This window comes from Somniosus microcephalus, chromosome 8 (genome assembly GCF_052327205.1).
Source record: "Somniosus microcephalus isolate GS21.2 chromosome 8, FLI_Smic_1.0, whole genome shotgun sequence".
NCBI classification, from domain to species: Eukaryota; Metazoa; Chordata; class Chondrichthyes; order Squaliformes; family Somniosidae; genus Somniosus; species Somniosus microcephalus.
The window spans coordinates 181,939,240-181,957,492 of NC_140994.1; the positions used below are offsets into that span (position 1 = coordinate 181,939,240).

The 18,253-nt window shown below is 41.8% G+C and overlaps 1 protein-coding gene across 4 annotated transcripts in view; it reads left to right on the forward strand.

Annotated features, from left to right (window-relative positions):
* The window catches only part of ctnna1 (catenin (cadherin-associated protein), alpha 1), a 196,076-nt gene that overhangs the window by 65,571 nt on the left and 112,252 nt on the right, over nt 1–18,253 (forward strand). For all 4 annotated transcript variants that reach the window (XM_085995420.1, XM_085995419.1, XM_085995422.1 and 1 more), the window contains one exon: nt 6,993–7,196. In XM_085995420.1, the coding sequence (XP_085851546.1) occupies nt 6,993–7,196 (204 nt within the window). The remainder of the gene's footprint in view (nt 1–6,992; nt 7,197–18,253) is intronic.

Below are 18,253 nucleotides of genomic sequence, written 5' to 3' on the forward strand. Positions count from 1 at the left end.
GGGAAGTGTTCAGGCCAAGAGTTTGGTGGCCAGCTTGTTGGGGACGATAGTGTTGAATGCTGAGCTGTAGGCTATGAACAGCATTCTGATGTAGGTCTCCTTACCATCTAAGTGATTCAGTGTAGAGCAGTTGTGATTGCATCCTCCGTTGATCTGTTTGCATGATAGGCAAACTGGTGTTGGTCAAGAGAGGCGGGAACACTGGCTTTGATGTGAGCCAGGACCAGTCTCTCGCAACACTTCATTATGATGGGCGTGAGTGCGACAGGTCGATAGTCGTTCAGGCACGTCACAGCCGTTTTGGCACAGGAATAATGGTAGCGGTCTTGAAGCATGTAGGGACTACTGCCTGGGCCAATGACCGATTTGAAGATGGCGGTGAAGACATCAGCCAGCTGATCAGCACATTCCTTGAGTACCCGTCCAGGGATGCTATCCGGTCCAGCAGCCTTTCGTGTGTTCACTCCGCGTAGAACACCCCTTACGTCGGAGGTCGACAGCACCTGGTCTTCCGGGGGTGGCAAGGCTTTTGTAGCTGGCTCCCTGTTGTCCCTATCGAAGCGAGCGTAGAAGTTGTTAAGCTCCTCCGGAAGAGAGGCATCGCTAACCGGGGGGCTGGTGTTTTTGCCCTTGTAGTCAGTGATGGACTGGATGCCTTGCCACATGCGCCGGGGGTCCGAGTTGTTGTGGAAATGATCCTCTATCCGCAGTGTCTGTTTCCTTTTGGCAGTCCTGATGCCCTTTTTTAGACCAATGTCCTGTAGGGAAGAAAATCTGCCGTCCTTGCCTGGTCTGGCCGAAATGTGACTCCAGACCCACAGCAATGTGGGTGACTCTGAACTGCCCTCTGAAATGGCCCAGCAAGCCACTCAGTTGTAACAAAACCACTACGAGAAACTATAATAAGAAAACTGGAAGGACTACCCAGCATCAACCTAGGCACCAGCTTCGGACACGACAGCGGCACACCCAGCCCAAGCAACCATTCCAAAGTCCTCCCCACTAACATCTGGGAACGTGTGCCAAAATTGGGAGAGCTGTCCCACAGACTAGTCAAGCACCAGCCCGTGACAGTCATACTTGCTGAATCATACCTTCCAGCCAATGTCCCAGACTCCTCCATCGCCATCCCTCGGTATGTCCTGTCCCATCAGCAGAACAGATCCACCAGAGAGGGCGGCACAGTGGTATACAGTATTGAGGGCATGGCCTTGGGAGCCCCCAACATTGACTCCGGACCCCATGAAGTCTCATGGGTTTAGGTCAAGCATGGGCAAGGAAACCTCTTGCTGATTACCACCTACCACCCTCCCTCAGCTGATGAATCAGCACTCCTCCATGTTGAACATCACTTTGAAGAAGCACTGAGGGTAGCAAGGGTACAGAAAGTACTCTGGGTGGAGGACATCCATGTCCATCATGGTAGCACCACTACTCACCGAGCTGGCCGAGTCCTGAAGGACATAGCTACCAGATTGGGCCTGCGGTAGTTGGTGAGAGAACCAACAGAAGGGGTAAAACCTACTTGACCTTGTCCTCACCAGTCTACCTGTCGCAGATTCATCTGTCCATGACAGCAGTGATCACTGTACAGTCCTTGTGGAGACTAAGTCCCAGCTTCACACTGAGGGCACCCTCCATTGTGTTGTGTGGCACTACCACCGTGCTAAATGGGATGGATTCAGAATAGACCTAGCAGCTCAAAACTGGGCACCCATGAGGCGCTGTGGGGAAGCAGCAGAATTGAATTCCACCGCAATCTCTAACCTCATGGCCTAGCATATCCCTCGCTCTACCACTGCCATCAAGCCAGGTGACCAAGCGTGGTTCAAGGAAGAGGGTGGACGAGCCTGCCAGGAGCAGCAACAGGCGTACTTAATGAGGTGCCAACCTGAGGAAGTTGCAACACATTACTACATGCATGCTAAACAGCAGAAGCAGAATGCTATAGACAGAGCTAAGCGATCCCACAGTCAATGGATCAGATCAAAGCCCTGCAGTTCTGCCACATCCAGTCGTGAATGGTGGTGGACAATTAAATAACTAACTGTAGGAGGAGGCGCCATGAATATCCCTATCCTCAATGATGGCAGAGCCCAGCATGTGAGTGCAAAAGACAAGGCTGAAGCGTTTGCAACCATCTTCAGCCAGAAGTGCCAAGTGGATGATCCATATCGGCCGCCTCCTGAGGTCCCCACCATCACAGAAGCAAGTCTTCAGCCAATTCGATTCACTCCGTGATATCAAACGGCTGAGCGCACTGGATACAGCAAAGGCTATGGGCACCGACGACATCCCGGCTGTCGTGCTGAAGACTTGTGCTCCAGAACTAGCTGTACCTCTAGCCAAACTGTTCCAGTACAGCTACAACACTGGCATCTACTGACAATGTGGAAAACTGCCCAGGTATGTCCTGTCCACAAAAAGCAGGACAAATCCAATCCGGCCAATTACCGCCCCATCAGTCTACTCTCAATCATCAGCAAAGTGATGGAAACTGTTGTTTACCGTGCTATCGAGGCACTTACTCGCCAATAACCTGCTCACCGATGCTCAGTTTGGGTTCCGCCAGGACCACTTGGCTCCAGACCTCATTACAGCCTTGGTCCAAACATGGACAAAAGAACTGAATTCCAGAGGTGAAGTGAGTGATTGTCCTTGACATCCAGGCAGCATTTGAACGCGTGTGGCATCAAAGAACGCTGTAAAATTGAAGTCAATGGGAATTGGGGCGAACTCGCCACTTGCTGGAGTCCTACCTCGCACGTAGGAACGTGGTTGTTGATCAGTCATCTCAGCCCCAGGACATCGCTGCAGGAGTTCCATAGGGCAGTGTCCTAGGCCCAACCATCTTCAGCTGCTTTAGCAATGACCTTCCCTCCATCATAAAGTCAGAAGTGAGGATGTTCGCTGATGATTGCAGTGTTCAGTTCCATTTGCAACTTCATAGTGAAGCAGTCCATGCTCATATGCAGCAAGACCTGGACGACATTCAGGCTTGGGCTGATCAGTGACATTCGCACCACACAAGTGCCTGGCAGTGATTATCTCCAACAAACGAGAGCCTAACCACCGCCCATTGACATTCAATGGCATTAACATCGCCAAATCCCCCACCATCAACATCCTGGGGGCTACCATTGACCAGAAACTTAACTGGACCAGCCACATAAATATAAATACTGTGGCAACAAGAGCGGGTCAGAGGCTGGGTATTCTGCGGCGAGTGTCTCACTCCTGATTCCCCAAAGCCTTTGCACCATCTACAAGGCACATCAGGAGTGTGATGGAAAACTCTCCACTTGCCTGGATGAGTGCAGCTCCAACAACACAAGAAGCTCAACACCATCCAGGACAAAGCAGCCTGCAAGTTCCCCTCCAAGTTGCACACCATCCTGACTTGGAAGTATATCGCCGTTCCTTCATTGTCGCTGGGTCAAAATCCTGGAACTCCCTACCTAACGGCACTGTGGGAGAACCTCACCACAAGGACTGCAGTGGTTCAAGAAGGCAGCTCCCACCGCCACCTCGAGGGGCAATTAGGAATGGGCAATAAATGCTGGCCTTGCCAGCGACGCCCACATCCCAGGAACGAATAAAAATAAGGATTTTAGGATGAGGATGAGATTTTGAAATGACTGTTGGGCGCGATGGAGCTACTGTTGGGCAAACGTTGGGATGCGGCAAAGGTAGCAGTGTTCCAGAGCTGTACGTGGGATTTGAAGTTTCAGCTGTAGGTTGAGCAAGAGACTGGTTGCAGCCTGAGTGAGCAGTTGGTGATGGAACTAGGTGAAGATATAGTGGGATTTTTTTTGGAGGCTGTATATGATGGTTTAAATTTTCCCATTGAATTTGGCATGTCCACAACTTGGTGTTAAACTGATGGTCTTGACTGTGCAGAGGAGTTATGTGGTAGAGGTGGAGCAGAATGCGATCAGTGTACACGTGGAAACTGATCCTATTTCTTTGCATTATGTGGTCTTTGAGGGGAAGCAGGTAAATAAAGAAAAGAGGGTATGGAGGATGGAACCTTTGGTTATACCAGAGGTGATCTATTAGAGGTGGGCGAAGAAGCCACTGCTGAAAATACTCTAGCCACTTTGGGACAAGTATAAGTGGGACCATGGAAGAGCAAAATATTCCAAGGTGCTTCATGAATGAGTATGGTGGAGGAAGCTGACCGAGGAGGAATTCATGATGTGTAAGGCTGAAAGCATGTTCGAGGATAATTTTAAGGTGACTTTTGTAGGTAGACAAAGCTGTCAAAAGGTAAAGGAGTTGGAGTATGGGGAGCATGATAGTTGTTGGAACTAAGGATGGGGTGCTGGGCGCACGGTGCAAATGCACAGGCCAGTATAGTTTGGGGGTTTGTATGCCCCCTGAATATAGTAAATGCTATAGTAAAGCTCTCAATGTAGATTATAATACATTGTAATTTTGGAAACACTTGGTTTGGTGAAGCCCTGGACTAGTAAGAGTTTTAACAAGTGGATGCTGGTTTAAACAGATAGTGAGTTTGGGGGTAGATCAGTCTGTGAATTTCCATGTTGAAGTAGTCCTATAAAACATCTGTTCTGCCTCTGCTCCAAACTAGAGGCTGCATTACTCATTTAAATACACCAAAACCGTTTTTTTTCAGTGGCAACAATGGAGGTTAATTTGCTTTGTGCTTGCTGGTAAAGACTATTTTATAGCAACTTATATAAACTGCTATTATGCTACAGACATAGCTAGGCAATGTCAAATCTTTTTGTTTCCGCTGACTCTTGCAATGAAAAGAATTGTGTATCTGCTGGCACTTTTAACTTGATTATTCATCTGCCTTTTAATTGGTGGATATAAAATAGCTGATGGATGGATTACAGCTAGCATTTCCTACCTGAACACACTTTACATTTATAGTGCAAGCTTTTCTGAGATAGTCCAGAGATGTTTTTAAGTATCTAAGACAGTTGTATCTATTTGGTGGCCCACTTTCTTTCATAATTATGGATATAACCCCTCCACCTGGTTCTTTTGATAATTTGACTTGTAACAAATTATATACCATATATGTTCATTATGTAACAAGGGGTTAAGATAATTCTGCAGTTTGAGAGATTGTAATATGGCTGTATCCGCTTGCTTGCCAGCAGTAGTTGGAGGGCACAGCACTGTGCTTAATTTAGAGTTGTCCAACATGTGTCCTCTAAGACCTGGCAGCCCGACCAATCCCAGGCAGCTCAGTATTATTTGCACGTACTTCATATTTTCATTTTTGTCCTGTTGAATTTTGTGGACTTGCAGCTTTATTGGTGGATGAATACTAAATCAGAATACTAAGATTTGTTTGTATTAGTGACTTCAAATATAGGCAAATTAATGAACATGGATTTAAACTTTACATGTGTCCCTCAAGACTTAAGTGAACCACAAGGACAAAACTTTTGGCTTAATTGAAGCTCTGAGATGGTGCTGTTTTGTTTTACTCTTCAGTATTTTTACTGATACTGAGATAATAGAGGCCTTATGTGCCTGTCCTTTTCAAATACACACAAACAAAGTCTTGTACTCTACTGATAGAAGAAATTAACTCCAATTCTGAATCCAATAAAGTGCAAGTGCTTTATACTGTATGAATGCATCTATTGTACCACAGAAGTATGAAGTGGTTTTAGTGAAAATTACTTATGTTTTGTAACTTTCTTCATTCTGTCACTAGTTAATAATGGCACTGTTTTTTCAGTAAATGCTGGACCTTCCTTAGTTGGACTTTCATTTATTAAATTCTGAATCCAACAAAATCATGCCAAATTAATATTTGACACTGTACTTACACAATGAAGATGTACAAATTTAACAGCTGACTCAGTTCAATTTTTTAATTTTAAAATAAGTTAATAAGAAATGGATGAATAATTCTTCATTTATAGCTCTGAATTCTGTACATTGCATATCAAATATACAAGGGGCAATTACCATCGTGTTTTTGTACTAGTTGAGAGAGTTTTTTTTTAATAGAAACTAAAAGGAAGGTTACAGTTTAGTATGGTAGGTAGATGAAGTGGTTAAGTGCTTACCTTTGGAATTTGAGGTGCTGGCCTTTCAGTTGAACTAATTTTGCACGGATGAGTTAGTTTTATCTTTTCTCAAATGTGGGTGGGGGAACAGGAGTAAAGGAAAAGGACCATTAAGAAAATTCCACCTGTTATCTGGTCGGGCAATGAAACCTGTGAACAAACGGTCCTTCTCATCTTAGCTGGAGGTGAATTTGTGGTAAATGAAGGAAGGGTTGGTTGGGAAGAACACTTTTTTTTAGTATGGAAGAAATGGGAAAAATATTTTGCTCTTCAGAGTTGGGTCGTAATGTATGTAGCTTATAAGCACATACTTCCAGATATGTTTTTCCTCTAAGAGCATGTCTGTTAAAAGATAAATTGTTGACTTTTCAAATAAATGTGTTCATTTATGATAAATCATTTAAGTTGTTTTTGTCATACAAGGCACGAATCGCGCTGATTGAGTTTGGACCAGTTAATTAAAGGTCACGTTACTATAAAATGTATGCCTCCTATTGTATGAATTTTCAAGTTTTAACTGTTACGGATGAATGCCCTACCTCAATGTTAAGGCTGCAAAAGTACTCAAGCTGTCATTTAAAATCTATGTACAAGTATGTAATTAAGGGAAAATCCTGAAATGAATTAATGTGGCTAAAGAAGCGCCAGCCAAAGATGAATTCTTGTACTTGGGCAATGGGAGATAATACTTCTAGGCTGTGTGGATAGGATGACCGTGGTTCTGTTACTTCAGAGACAAGTTGGAAAATGTGGGCTTTTTACGTAATATGTAAATGCAGGACTGTGCTTCATTTTCTTGTCCAATTTATACCCATATAGTGTGAACTTATTCATGGAAAATTAATCTCAATGATTCGATGGTAGTATGCATAAATTAAAGTACTTGACGTAAAGGTAGAGTGCTTTACTAAACATTTTTCTTTATCCCAATAGAAACAAATAATTGTGGATCCCCTGAGCTTCAGTGAGGAACGTTTCAGACCATCTTTGGAAGAACGACTTGAGAGCATCATTAGTGGGGCTGCACTAATGGCAGACTCGTCTTGCACCCGTGATGATCGACGTGAGCGCATCGTAGCAGAGTGTAATGCAGTGAGACAGGCGCTGCAGGACCTGCTATCTGAATACATGGGCAATGTAAGTCGGGTGAAGTTCATTTTAAGACTTAAATGTTTCATGATCCAATTTAGATGAGGCCGTAACTTTTTCCAAAACATACAAATGAATGTTTAGACTGATGGTCAAATTATTTCGCAATGCAGACGCCTATTTGGAAAAGATAATCAATGGAGCTATATTTCTGTTAAATAATGCAAACACAGCAAATTGTAAAATGGAGACATTTCACTTTTTTGAGGGGTGATTCGCTTGCATAATTAAATGATAAAAGCTTGCAGAATCCTGGGAGACCGCACAATAAAAGTAGAGGTAGCAAGGTTGTGTACAGTAATTAGTTTGTAGTTGCATTCTGCCCCTAGAGGCGATATGATAGTCACTTCATCCTGAAGTGATCTGACCTTGAATGATGCAGAGCTTTCATTATAAATGTAGCATAAAACAGCAACTGACATACTTTTTGTTTTTTAAAGGATACTACTTTTTCTTTTATGCGACCATGTTGTATTCTCTTCACGTACAGTATACCTTGCCAATAACATTAATTGGATGGTCAGGTTATTTTTTAGCTTCTAACGTAAGCTATTGTTCATTGAGATTTTGTGTATCTAGCTTATCCTATTGTATGTTTGGAAATTTTATCTTAATTTGACATCCTGGTAGTTGGAATTGTGAAGCTGAACCTGCACAGCACATGGATGGCAGCTTCCACCCTTCACATTGTAAATATATTGAGGTAAATTGATTTGTTAACCTTTTTTATTATGTAGGTACATTCCATAATTAAGCAGGTATGTTTACTGTAAACCATGAGACACATTTTGAATAATATCAACAGATTTACTTAATTTTATCAAAGACACCGAACTGTTGCTCTCCTCTCTTGTCCTTCCATATATTGTTTCTGGCTGCTGCTCCTGACCCAAGCCCATTACTTCAGTCAACCTTTCATTTTTCTTCTCCGTCCCTCCTGTATCCCAGCTGTGATATCTTTCATTTCTCTGTTACTTTGCTCTTACCCCAACCCATCACTACTTCACCTTCCTAACTCTCCTGCCAACATTCTAGGCTTAAATCGCCCTTGAATAAGCCCATGGCTACAGTCTGTCCCCCTCTTTGCATTCTGAAAGGCTTATCAAAGCACCTGTCGCTGCCTCCTTACAAGGCCACCGTCCCTGTCCACTTTTCCCTCCAGATTATCAATTCATTTGTCCTCTTACTCTGATGGCATTAACATTCTGGCTTTGACTGAAACTTGGCTCACTGGTGGCAATACCTTGCCCCTTACCAAAGCCTGCCTGTCTTGTGAAACTTTCCATCGCCACTCCTGCCCAAACTGCTGCGGTGGCCATGTGGTCCTCAATACTAAGTCATACTTTTGGTCTCCCCAGCTACTCCTCTCGCACCTTCTCTATCGAGCAGCTCGCCCTGTTTCAGATCTCTTGCTTCTCCTTTAAAATGATCATTGTCTGCCTCATCCTGAATTTTTCGCCAGATAGCAGCCTCCCTTTCTTCCTTCTGCCTCTGTGCTTACCAATGACTCATGCTCGGTGATTTCAGTTTCCATCTCTGTTCCCTTTTCCTCCTCCTCCTGAATTCATCGCCTTCCTGTTCTTAAATCTCTTCCTGCGTATAAACCCTGCTACTCATTTTCTACTAATCCTCGACTTTGCCATCTCCTGTTCCTGTAGTCTTGATCACTGACTAGGCTATTTCTGACCAGTTCTTCTCTACCCCTTCCAACACCACTTCCTTCTGCGTCCCCTTCTCCCAGCTCTAGCTATAAATCCCATTTCTCTCATCACCCCTTCCATACCCTCCCTGAACTCCGAGACCCACCTTCTGTTCCCTTGTCTCCATCCCCACTAACGCGCACCAATGCTCCCTCTAATTTTTTTGTCATGCGCAGTCCCTTTAAATTGGGTGTACATGTGTGGTATCTTCCAGCATGTGAGCAATCTGCATGGGACCCCCCCGGATTGCTGTGTGGCCACGCAGCTTAGGGGGAATGTTGCTGACAACCCAACTTCCTTTCCTATCCTTTGTGTTGATTTTGTAAGTGGTTTCCTCTCCTGCCATCCTCCCTTTCAGAAGCACTGTCATCGCACTTTCCTAAAAAAAAACTCGCCCTCCACTCCCCTGTCCTTGCAAACCACAATCTCCAAGTTGACAGGTCCAGCTAACCTTTGAACTGCTGTTCCCACAATGGTTCCACTGGATGCTTTCTTTAAATGTTAATTGAAAACCCTTTTGGGAGAAACGATTCTTGCTTAAAGTGGTATGTTAAAAGGCTGTCATGGGCTCTTAGAAGAAATTAGAGGGAAATAGTGTAGGTAATGTTATACAATATAATGTGTAGGTGAAACACTTTTTGTGGGTAGTTTTGACCTAAAGTATAGACTTTCCTAATTGTGTGTGATGTTTTCCTCTGCTGAAGTCATTATTGTGACACTCGTCTTCACTACCATCTGCAACAGAATTGGTTTCAAATACAAATATTTTTACCCCTCTGTGCAGTGGCTGTTAGACCCATTTGAGATCATTCTAGTTTTGGTTACATTGTTGAAAAGAAAAATATATGTGGATTAAAAAAAACTGCAGAAAGAATAAACTGCTGGAAATGCACAGCAAGTATTGTGACATGAAAAGAAAAGCAGTTGTCAAAATTTGAAAATCAGCAAACCCGTAAATAGGACTTGAGAAATTTAAAAATGTGGGCTGGGGGAAACGGAAGAATGAAGAACAGCAGGTAAAAGTTAAATGAGGAGTGCTGACTCCTTTAGTCATTTCTTGGCCTATAGTTTTTTTGCCACCTAGAAAGAAAACTCTTGGATTACAGAGATCAAGGCCCAAAAATTGCTGTGACAGGCCAACGAACGGCTCCCACTGTCTGACTTCCCCTTGCCCATTTAATGTCGACAATGTTTTGCTTGCTTGGTTGGAAAAGTGTAGGAGGCCACATGTGTGGAGGTTTATTTAGATTGATTTGTTTTTTATGTGTTACAATGGTGAATGGACCAGTGATTGCAGTGTCATTGCTGCAAATTCATTAAAGCTGTAGATGATTGTTGTTTCTTTCATAGTAATCATTTGTGTGCTTAATCAAATTATTATGCTGCATCTGATATTCAGATGGATGTTGCAGTAAAATCCCCTAGGCTGGTCCAGGCATTCTCAACCTTGATCATGTAGTGTCCAGTAAATTGCCTAGTTAATGCCTACTTTTTGGTCATGGAATTTGCTTCTGTTGCATATTAAACAGTCTCATCGTATCTATCTGGACGATTTGCATTCTGGCAAAGTAACCAACATGCCTGTGTGTGAGGCATGTTCATTTGCTGATATTACGCATTCACCAAAAAAAAAAAAAATAGCAATAAACACACACCTTTCCGTTCATCAATTGTATTCCTGCGTGTTAAAGTTCCAAAATCTTTTGAGTGGCTCAGTCAGCCTACAGCTATAGGGAGTGGAAAACATTACATTGGTGCAAAAAAAAAAAACATGATTAGCTCAAATGTCCTGTGTTGGGGGAAGGAATCACACACCATTGGCCCAGAAATTCGGGTCTCCACAGGTGAGTACGCACGGGTACTCACCCGTAGGCCCGATGGAAGTGCCGGTTTCCTGCATGCACTGCACATCCGCGGGAAACCGGCACTTCCGTTCCTCTGAAAGCAGGGGTTCAGAAGTCGAACACGTGCGCGGGGGAGTCTGCGCGTGCACTTTGAACTTACGTTTTTTTTTACAGGTTTTTCCGTGAGGGTAAGTCTTTAGAATTTAGAAATTTAAAAAGCAGGCGTAAGGCCTGCTTTTTACAAGGTAAGTGGTCAATTAATTAAAATTAATTTTTTTTCCACAGGTTTATTATTTTTAAATACTTTAAAGCAAGGTAAGTTTATTTTTAGCCCTGTTAGAATATACATTTTTTTCAAAAATGTAAATTATTGTTTAAAATAGTTATTTAATGTAATATATAGTTTATTTAAAAAATGTTTTTTTAAATGTATTTGAAGGTTTACTGCTATTTTGGGGCCATAGTATTTATAAGTCTTGACAGCTCTTCCTGTCAAGACTTATGAATGGAGCATTCCCTGCTCCGATTGGCTGCCCATGGCCCACGTGATCCCAGGGGACGCATCGAACTAACTGCGCCCCTGGGACACGCAAGCACTGCGCGCGCGGGAAGCCCCCGACCCGAATTTCTGGGCCATTATCTATTCAGCAAACCATGGTGATTGGTTTGTAGTCAGAGATTTATCCAATCAAAAATGACGCACTCAAAAAATGTCATTACATCTCCAGGAACAACCAACAATTGTCACAGATCAAATTTCTGAAAATATTTTTGAAGTCCTTTGAGGGGGCATGTTTGTTTGTCCCCCTGCCCCAAACCCCCACCTTTTGAAAATTTAAATTATAGCCTAACTATGATAAAGATTGTGGAAAAATCAAAAAAACTTTCCAATAAATTCCATCCTCCAGTAGCTAAAACATTTGTTCAAGCCAAATGTATTCTTTTGTATTCTCTTTAGTTTTAAAATCGTTCAAAAATTTCCTCCCTAATTAACACTGGAACCAAAGTAACTTCCAGGTTCATGCTTTAAACAATTTTTAGAACTATACAAGATTATAAAGTACCCTTTTAATACATAAATATCATTAGACCCTCATTTACTGAAGCATTCTAAATTTTGATATAATAAAGTTTGCTAAATTTTGATTTAGCATTGGGGTATCTGTGATCATATGTTTAGTTTTCCTCATTTCTAGAAAATCTACATAAATGCTGATGGGTTTTTATATAGCTATATATTCTTGCAGTTACAATGATTGCAGCTGTCTTTGTAGAATGTGTATCTAGAAATGCATGCAGAGTGGACGAGGCCCACAAGACTAGGCCCATTCTATCTGACTGAGAATATTTTGTTGTTTCACATTAAGTACTTGAGTGTTATACTGTGAATTAATGCTGTCCTAGAGAAATTTATTGTAGCCGATGTCATCCAAGCGCATAAGTATATACCAGTCGAGTCGAGGCAATTTCATTCCTAATGACCATATCACATCCTACTTCATGGGCAGTCTAGTCATGGATATGAATATATTCAAACCCAATGACTTCATTGTATAGTGGTCTCACGCAGCAGGATAGGTAATGTCGTCTTTTATCTGAATTGCCACAAAAATAACCCTCTTTTTAAGATGGTACAGTTTAATAGTTCCATCATTCTAAAAGGAATGCAGTTTGAAGATCTGATTTATTGTTGGTTTACATTTCTGGAAGCTACTTAAGAGTAAATTGTGAATGGTAAAATAGCACTGTGCTTTGTTTGGTCAGCCTATGACTGGACATACCATAGGACAGCAGATGCTCAATTTCTGTTTTGTTGTGTCCCTGACCTTCCCCAGAGAACAGCAATTTGTGTTGGCTGTGGTAAGTAATGAATTGCAATATCTTAGTGTTCTGATTACTGAAACCATCTATTTCCATGCAAACATAAAATGCACACTACAATGCAGTATTTCATTTCGGGAACTTTCAAGGATACATGCTTGTGTGATGTACTGCTTTCTGGTGGCAGTTAATAGCAGAGGTGACCTAGATGAATCCTAGTCGAATTGTTTTTGACTTCACATAATTCTGATGTAAATTTGAAGTCCTGAATTGATACTGATAACTATCTTCACAGACTTGCTGTTACCTAAAATCTAAATATAAACCTTTTGTACTGTAGCTTTAAATCTTGCCTTGACATTTCTGGATCAAATGTTTAGTGTATTGAGTAATAGTGTAGAAGTTGTGAATGTAATGGACTTGTGTTTTAACTATTTGGATGCTAGTTTTCTTTCGATTTCTCTCCTCCGTGTAGTATCTTAGGATGTATTTAAACTAAAATTGTAAAGTTAGTGCAGATAGGTTTGTATATTTGCTTCCTCTAATCAAATAATTTGCAGCCATCATTGCAGTCTCCTTTTATATTGGAGATACCAAAAGCAAATTGGATGACACCTTTTGCTGAGCCCACATTTGTGATTCTGACCTGTAGCTCACTACTTCAACCCAACCCCCCATTCCTTTTTTGGCTGCCTATATAGTTGCAGCCAAGCTCAACACAGACTGGGCTGTAGTTATCCAGTATCAGTGGAGTGGCATCTTTTTTTCCTGCATTGAGCAGAAAGTTTATAAAGTGCCCAGGTGGCCCGATGGACTTGACAGATTTAAAATGTGGTTTTGCACAGGGCTGGAGTTATATTATATACTTGGTGTGAACTTAAACCTGAGATGACTTTCTTTTGTGTTCAAGGCAAAAAGTTGATTTCCATAAGCCATCCTATGATTCAGAAACCTTCACCTTTACACTTGCTTAGTATGGGTTAGTGTATTCAGGTTTAACAATGCTTAATTGTGGTATATTTGTAGATCATGTGCAATGCCCAGCATATTCCCCTGTATTATTAAAAGTTGAACAATGAGGATAGGCTAAATCTACTTAGTGAATTTATTTACATGTTAAACAATACAAAAGGCAAATGTTATAAATTGCCTCAATGCAAAAATGATTTAGAATCAATTTATAAGGGCTTAAAATACCATTTTTAGAACTTTTTAGACTGGGAAGTGACAATACTTTTAAATAAAAATCAGATTTGTTTCTTTGTAGACTTCCAGGTGTGGTGCATGATGATATGGTCCATGGATGCCCTGCCAAGACTGAGGATTTCCCAGTACCTTATCAGTTCCTGAAGTCAGAGCTATCAGTTAGCTATTGAGGATTCAGGGATGCTCGGTGACTGGTAACACGCAAAAGTGGTTTTAAAAGCCACCCTCAGTAGATTCTGTCTTTGCTCCAGTTTTTGTTTGCTTTTTCCACCTCAACCTTGCTTACAGGTACAGCATAACTCCTGTTGCTGTGGTCTGTCATTGTCCCCCATCTTTTAGACATTCACCACAGGTGTTTTCCATGGAGATTGCTCTTTACCTGTGTCATAAGGAGGAATAATGCAGGGAGACCAGGCTGATCAGATACAATAGGAGGCATTTGGCATCCTAGTACAGGAAACTTTCTGTTATCCGGTATGGACGGGACCGACGTCGTGCCGGTTCATCAACAATTCCGGATAACCGAACGCTATAGTAAAAGATACGGAGCTCGGCAACAAACCCTGTTGCTTAGCTTCAGAACAATCGGCACAAGTTGCAAGTGTCTCTGCAGCTTAGCAACAGCTGCAGCTACACCCTTGCACAGCAACAAATGGAGTAATAAAAGTTACCTGAACCTACTCCTGAATTTTGCTGGTTAACCGACATTTCCGGTTATTTAGGGGCCAGTTAATCGAAAGTTTCCTGTAGTAGGCTGTCCACATCTCTAATATTGACAGGCCAACACTGTCCTATCTTTCTTGCCAGTCAGCAATTTTTAAGGCTGTGCTTGCCCAGGATCTAAAGTCCACCTCTACGAAAGGCACTATCTTACCATTATTGTTTGAAGTTAACAACAGCTTCTATGCCATTGGCTCCTTCAAGGTTACATTCCTACACCACACATTCCTAGGGTGGTGCCCAGAATTGAATACACTACTAGCTAGCACTATTATAAACTCTATGGCTGTATGCCTTAAGATTTTTTTGTTCTGTAGAATTTCTCTTGTATCAGACTGGTAACTGAGACTTGTCAATCATCTAACTACTGTAACACCTGTATTTGGATTCAAGGACTAGATTGATCATTTATTGTGGTTTATTGGCCATTTACAATACTTGAAATCTGTGTCACCTGTGATATTTTGTGGAGATCTGCAGTAGTTCATTATTTTCTAAGTATAAAGCAACATCACTTAATATTAGCAGTTATTTTTACATATTCTTTGTTGATGTTTGGCTATAAGCATAACATTGTCTTTAGGGTTGTTCAGTGGAGCTTGGGGATACAACAACCTAGTTCACCAAAATGATAAAGTAAGCTGCAAGTTCGAAGATCTTGTATTTTTGGGCAGTTCTTAGCAACCCTTTGTGTGCCAGCCCTGCTGGAAAAATGATTTATTCTTGCATCTGAATCCTCGTCACTTCTAACATGAAAATGCTTCATTGCACTTCAACCAGTAGATTGGCCTCCTTGTATTTGACATGGGACTGGTCTATTTTAAAAGCATGTTTGTGTCCAGGTTTTCACATCTCTAAGAGTGATGTCCCTTCAATAACTGCTGTTTGGACTGTACAAGTAATTTCTCATGTCTTGAATGCCTTTCTGAAAAGGGCATGCTTGAAACTGTCAGCATTAGTTATGTGTATTTGAGTGCTAGTCAGTTTTTAATGTATTGAGGTGATCTTTATTGGCTTTTTTAATCCTTTCCTTGGTTCTGTTTGATTTTGAACAGCTAGAAACTACCTACATATGTTTATGCACCCTTAAATGTACTCCTGCAGTACTGCATTTAATGAAATACAGTACATATTTCAAAAAGAGCAACTTGCATTTATATAGTGCCTTTAATGAAGAAAAACATGCAAGGTGTTTCACAGAAGCAAAGGAGGATATATTGGGATAGGTAACTCAAACTTGGTCAGAGGTGGGTTCTAAGGAGGGTTTTGAAGGAGGAGGGGGAGACAGGTTTGAAGGGAGTTCCAGTGCTTGGGGCCTAAATGGCTGAAGGCATGGCTGCCAGTGGTAGGGGGGGGAAAAAAAAGAAATTGAGTTGCGTAAGAGACCAGAGTAGGAGGGATAGAGTTATGAGGGTTGTAGGAGGTTAGAAATAGGGAGGAGAGAGGTCATGAAGGTATTTGAACGCCAGGATGAGAATTTTGATGTTGGGGGACTGGGAGTCAACCAGTCCAGTTGTGATGGGTGAGTGGAACCTGGTGTAGATTAGGATACAAACAGCAGAGTTTTGGATGAGCTGATTTTTTTTAATTCTCTGGATCTGGGTATCTCTGTCGAGGCCGGAATTTATTGCCCATCCCTAGTTGCCTTTAAGAAGGTCGTGGTGACCTTCTTGAACAGTTGCAGTCCCCGTCATGAAGGTACTCCCACAACACACTTTGGTAGGAAATTCAAGGATTTTGACTCCGCAATGATGAAGGTACAGCAATATATATCCAAGTTGGAATGGAGTGTGACTTGGAGGTGATGGTGCTTCCATGCACTTGCTGCCCTTGTCCTTCTAGATGGCAGAGGTCGCAAGTTTGTTGGGTGTTTCTGAAGAAGCTTTGGTGACTTGTTGCAATGCACCCTGTAGATTAATACATATTGCAGCCATGGTATGCTAGAAGGTGTAGGATGGGAGGACGGCCACGAGCTCATTGGAAATAGTCAAGTCTGGAGGTAGCATAGGCATGGATGAGGGTTTTGCTGATATTTAGATGGAAGTAGGCTGTCTTTGTGATGGAGAGGCTATGGGGTTGGAAATGCAGCGCAGGGTGAAATCCAGTGCTGAGGTTTAGAAACGTCTAGTTCAATCTGAGACTGTAGCCAGGGAGGGGAATGGAATTTCAACTATGTAAATAGATTTTTTTTAAATAGCCTGTTCCAAATGATCAAATTGCAATAAATTAAGTGAATTTATTTTGTTTGTGTGGTACAGTTGAAAATAAAAATGATTTGATCTTATCAGAGTTGCATCAGTTTTCACACACTGCGTTCATTGCATGCCAGGTCAATTTCATCTATAGAGGAGAAATAACATTAGGCTGTCCTAATTGAAATTCCGGTCACTTTCCCCACATTTAAATCGACACTGGTAAAATTCCATTAGTCATTTTACGCTGTCCAGGAGACAGGTGATAAGACTGATGTGCTTCAATCATTATTCACTGCTGTACTGGATATGGTAGGCTTCAGTTGCTACTTCCAAATACAGTACAGATTGCTTTTTGAGGATGGATGGTTTGCAAATGAAAGCTTTCAGGTTTGTACAAAATAGTGCCATATCTGTATACTATACAACCACCTGTAGATAGATTGCTTGACTGATCAAGGTCCACTTTAAACACTACCAAATACTGAAAACACTTCCATTGTTGCAGCAGCACGCTAATAAGATTAATTGAGCTAACTGCCCATGTGCCGTTTTACATCAGAAATTCTGCTAATGCTGTTGCAAAGAATTGCTAAATGTATCTGGCAGTAAATACATTAGAAATGTATTTTGCCGATGAGAAATGAAATCAATAAGTCCTTCCCAGTAAGCATTTTTTTAGATTTATTGGTGAACGGTAATGAATACTTGTGTGGTGCTGTTGCCTCAGTCCTTGACCCCTTGGGCTTTCTAAAGCCTTGGCTCAGTCTCATTTGTACAGAAAACAGTAATTTATGTTCACTCATAAGTGGTGCAGTGTTGGTTAACTCAAACATGGCAATTCGTATTTGCTGAGGAAGATTTTATGTTGGTGTTCAGGCTCAAAAAATGGGCAGATCTTGAACACTTGTCCATTTGGCTAATCATTTCTGTAGCAGTGAATATGCTGAAAATTTTTATGGTGCCTGAGAGCTTTTGTATTGATCATTAGTGCTACTGTATTGTTTATCTTTGTAGTTTTAATAAATCCCTGCTATATTTGTTGTTGACTCCTAATTAACTGTAGCGAGTACTGCGTTTCCTTTGGGAAATACTCATTGCCCTTTGACAAAAGTAATAGAACAACTACTTCTTGCATTTATATAGTGTATTTAATGTAAAAATAAGTCCCAAGGTGCTTCATTGGAGCATAAGGCAAAAATTGACACCAAACCAAAGTAGTAGATATTACGACAGATGAACAAAGGCTTGGTCTAAGAGGTAGGTTTTAAGGAGGGTCTTTCAGGGGGAGAGACGGAGAGGTTTAGGGAGGGAATTCCAAAACCTAGGGCCTAGATGCAGAAGGCACGGCTGCCGATAGCGAGGCGAGCGGAGTGGGGATGCGCAAGAGGCCAGACTTGTGGTGGGGGATGGCGGGGTGTGGAGAAAGAGTTCTGAGGGTTGTAGGGTTGGAGGAGGTTACAGAAATAGGGAGGGGCAAGGCCATGGAGCAATTTGAATGTGTCCTAGAAGGGTTGTAATAGTTAAAATGCTGAAGGTCACTTGCAATTGGGATGAAACAA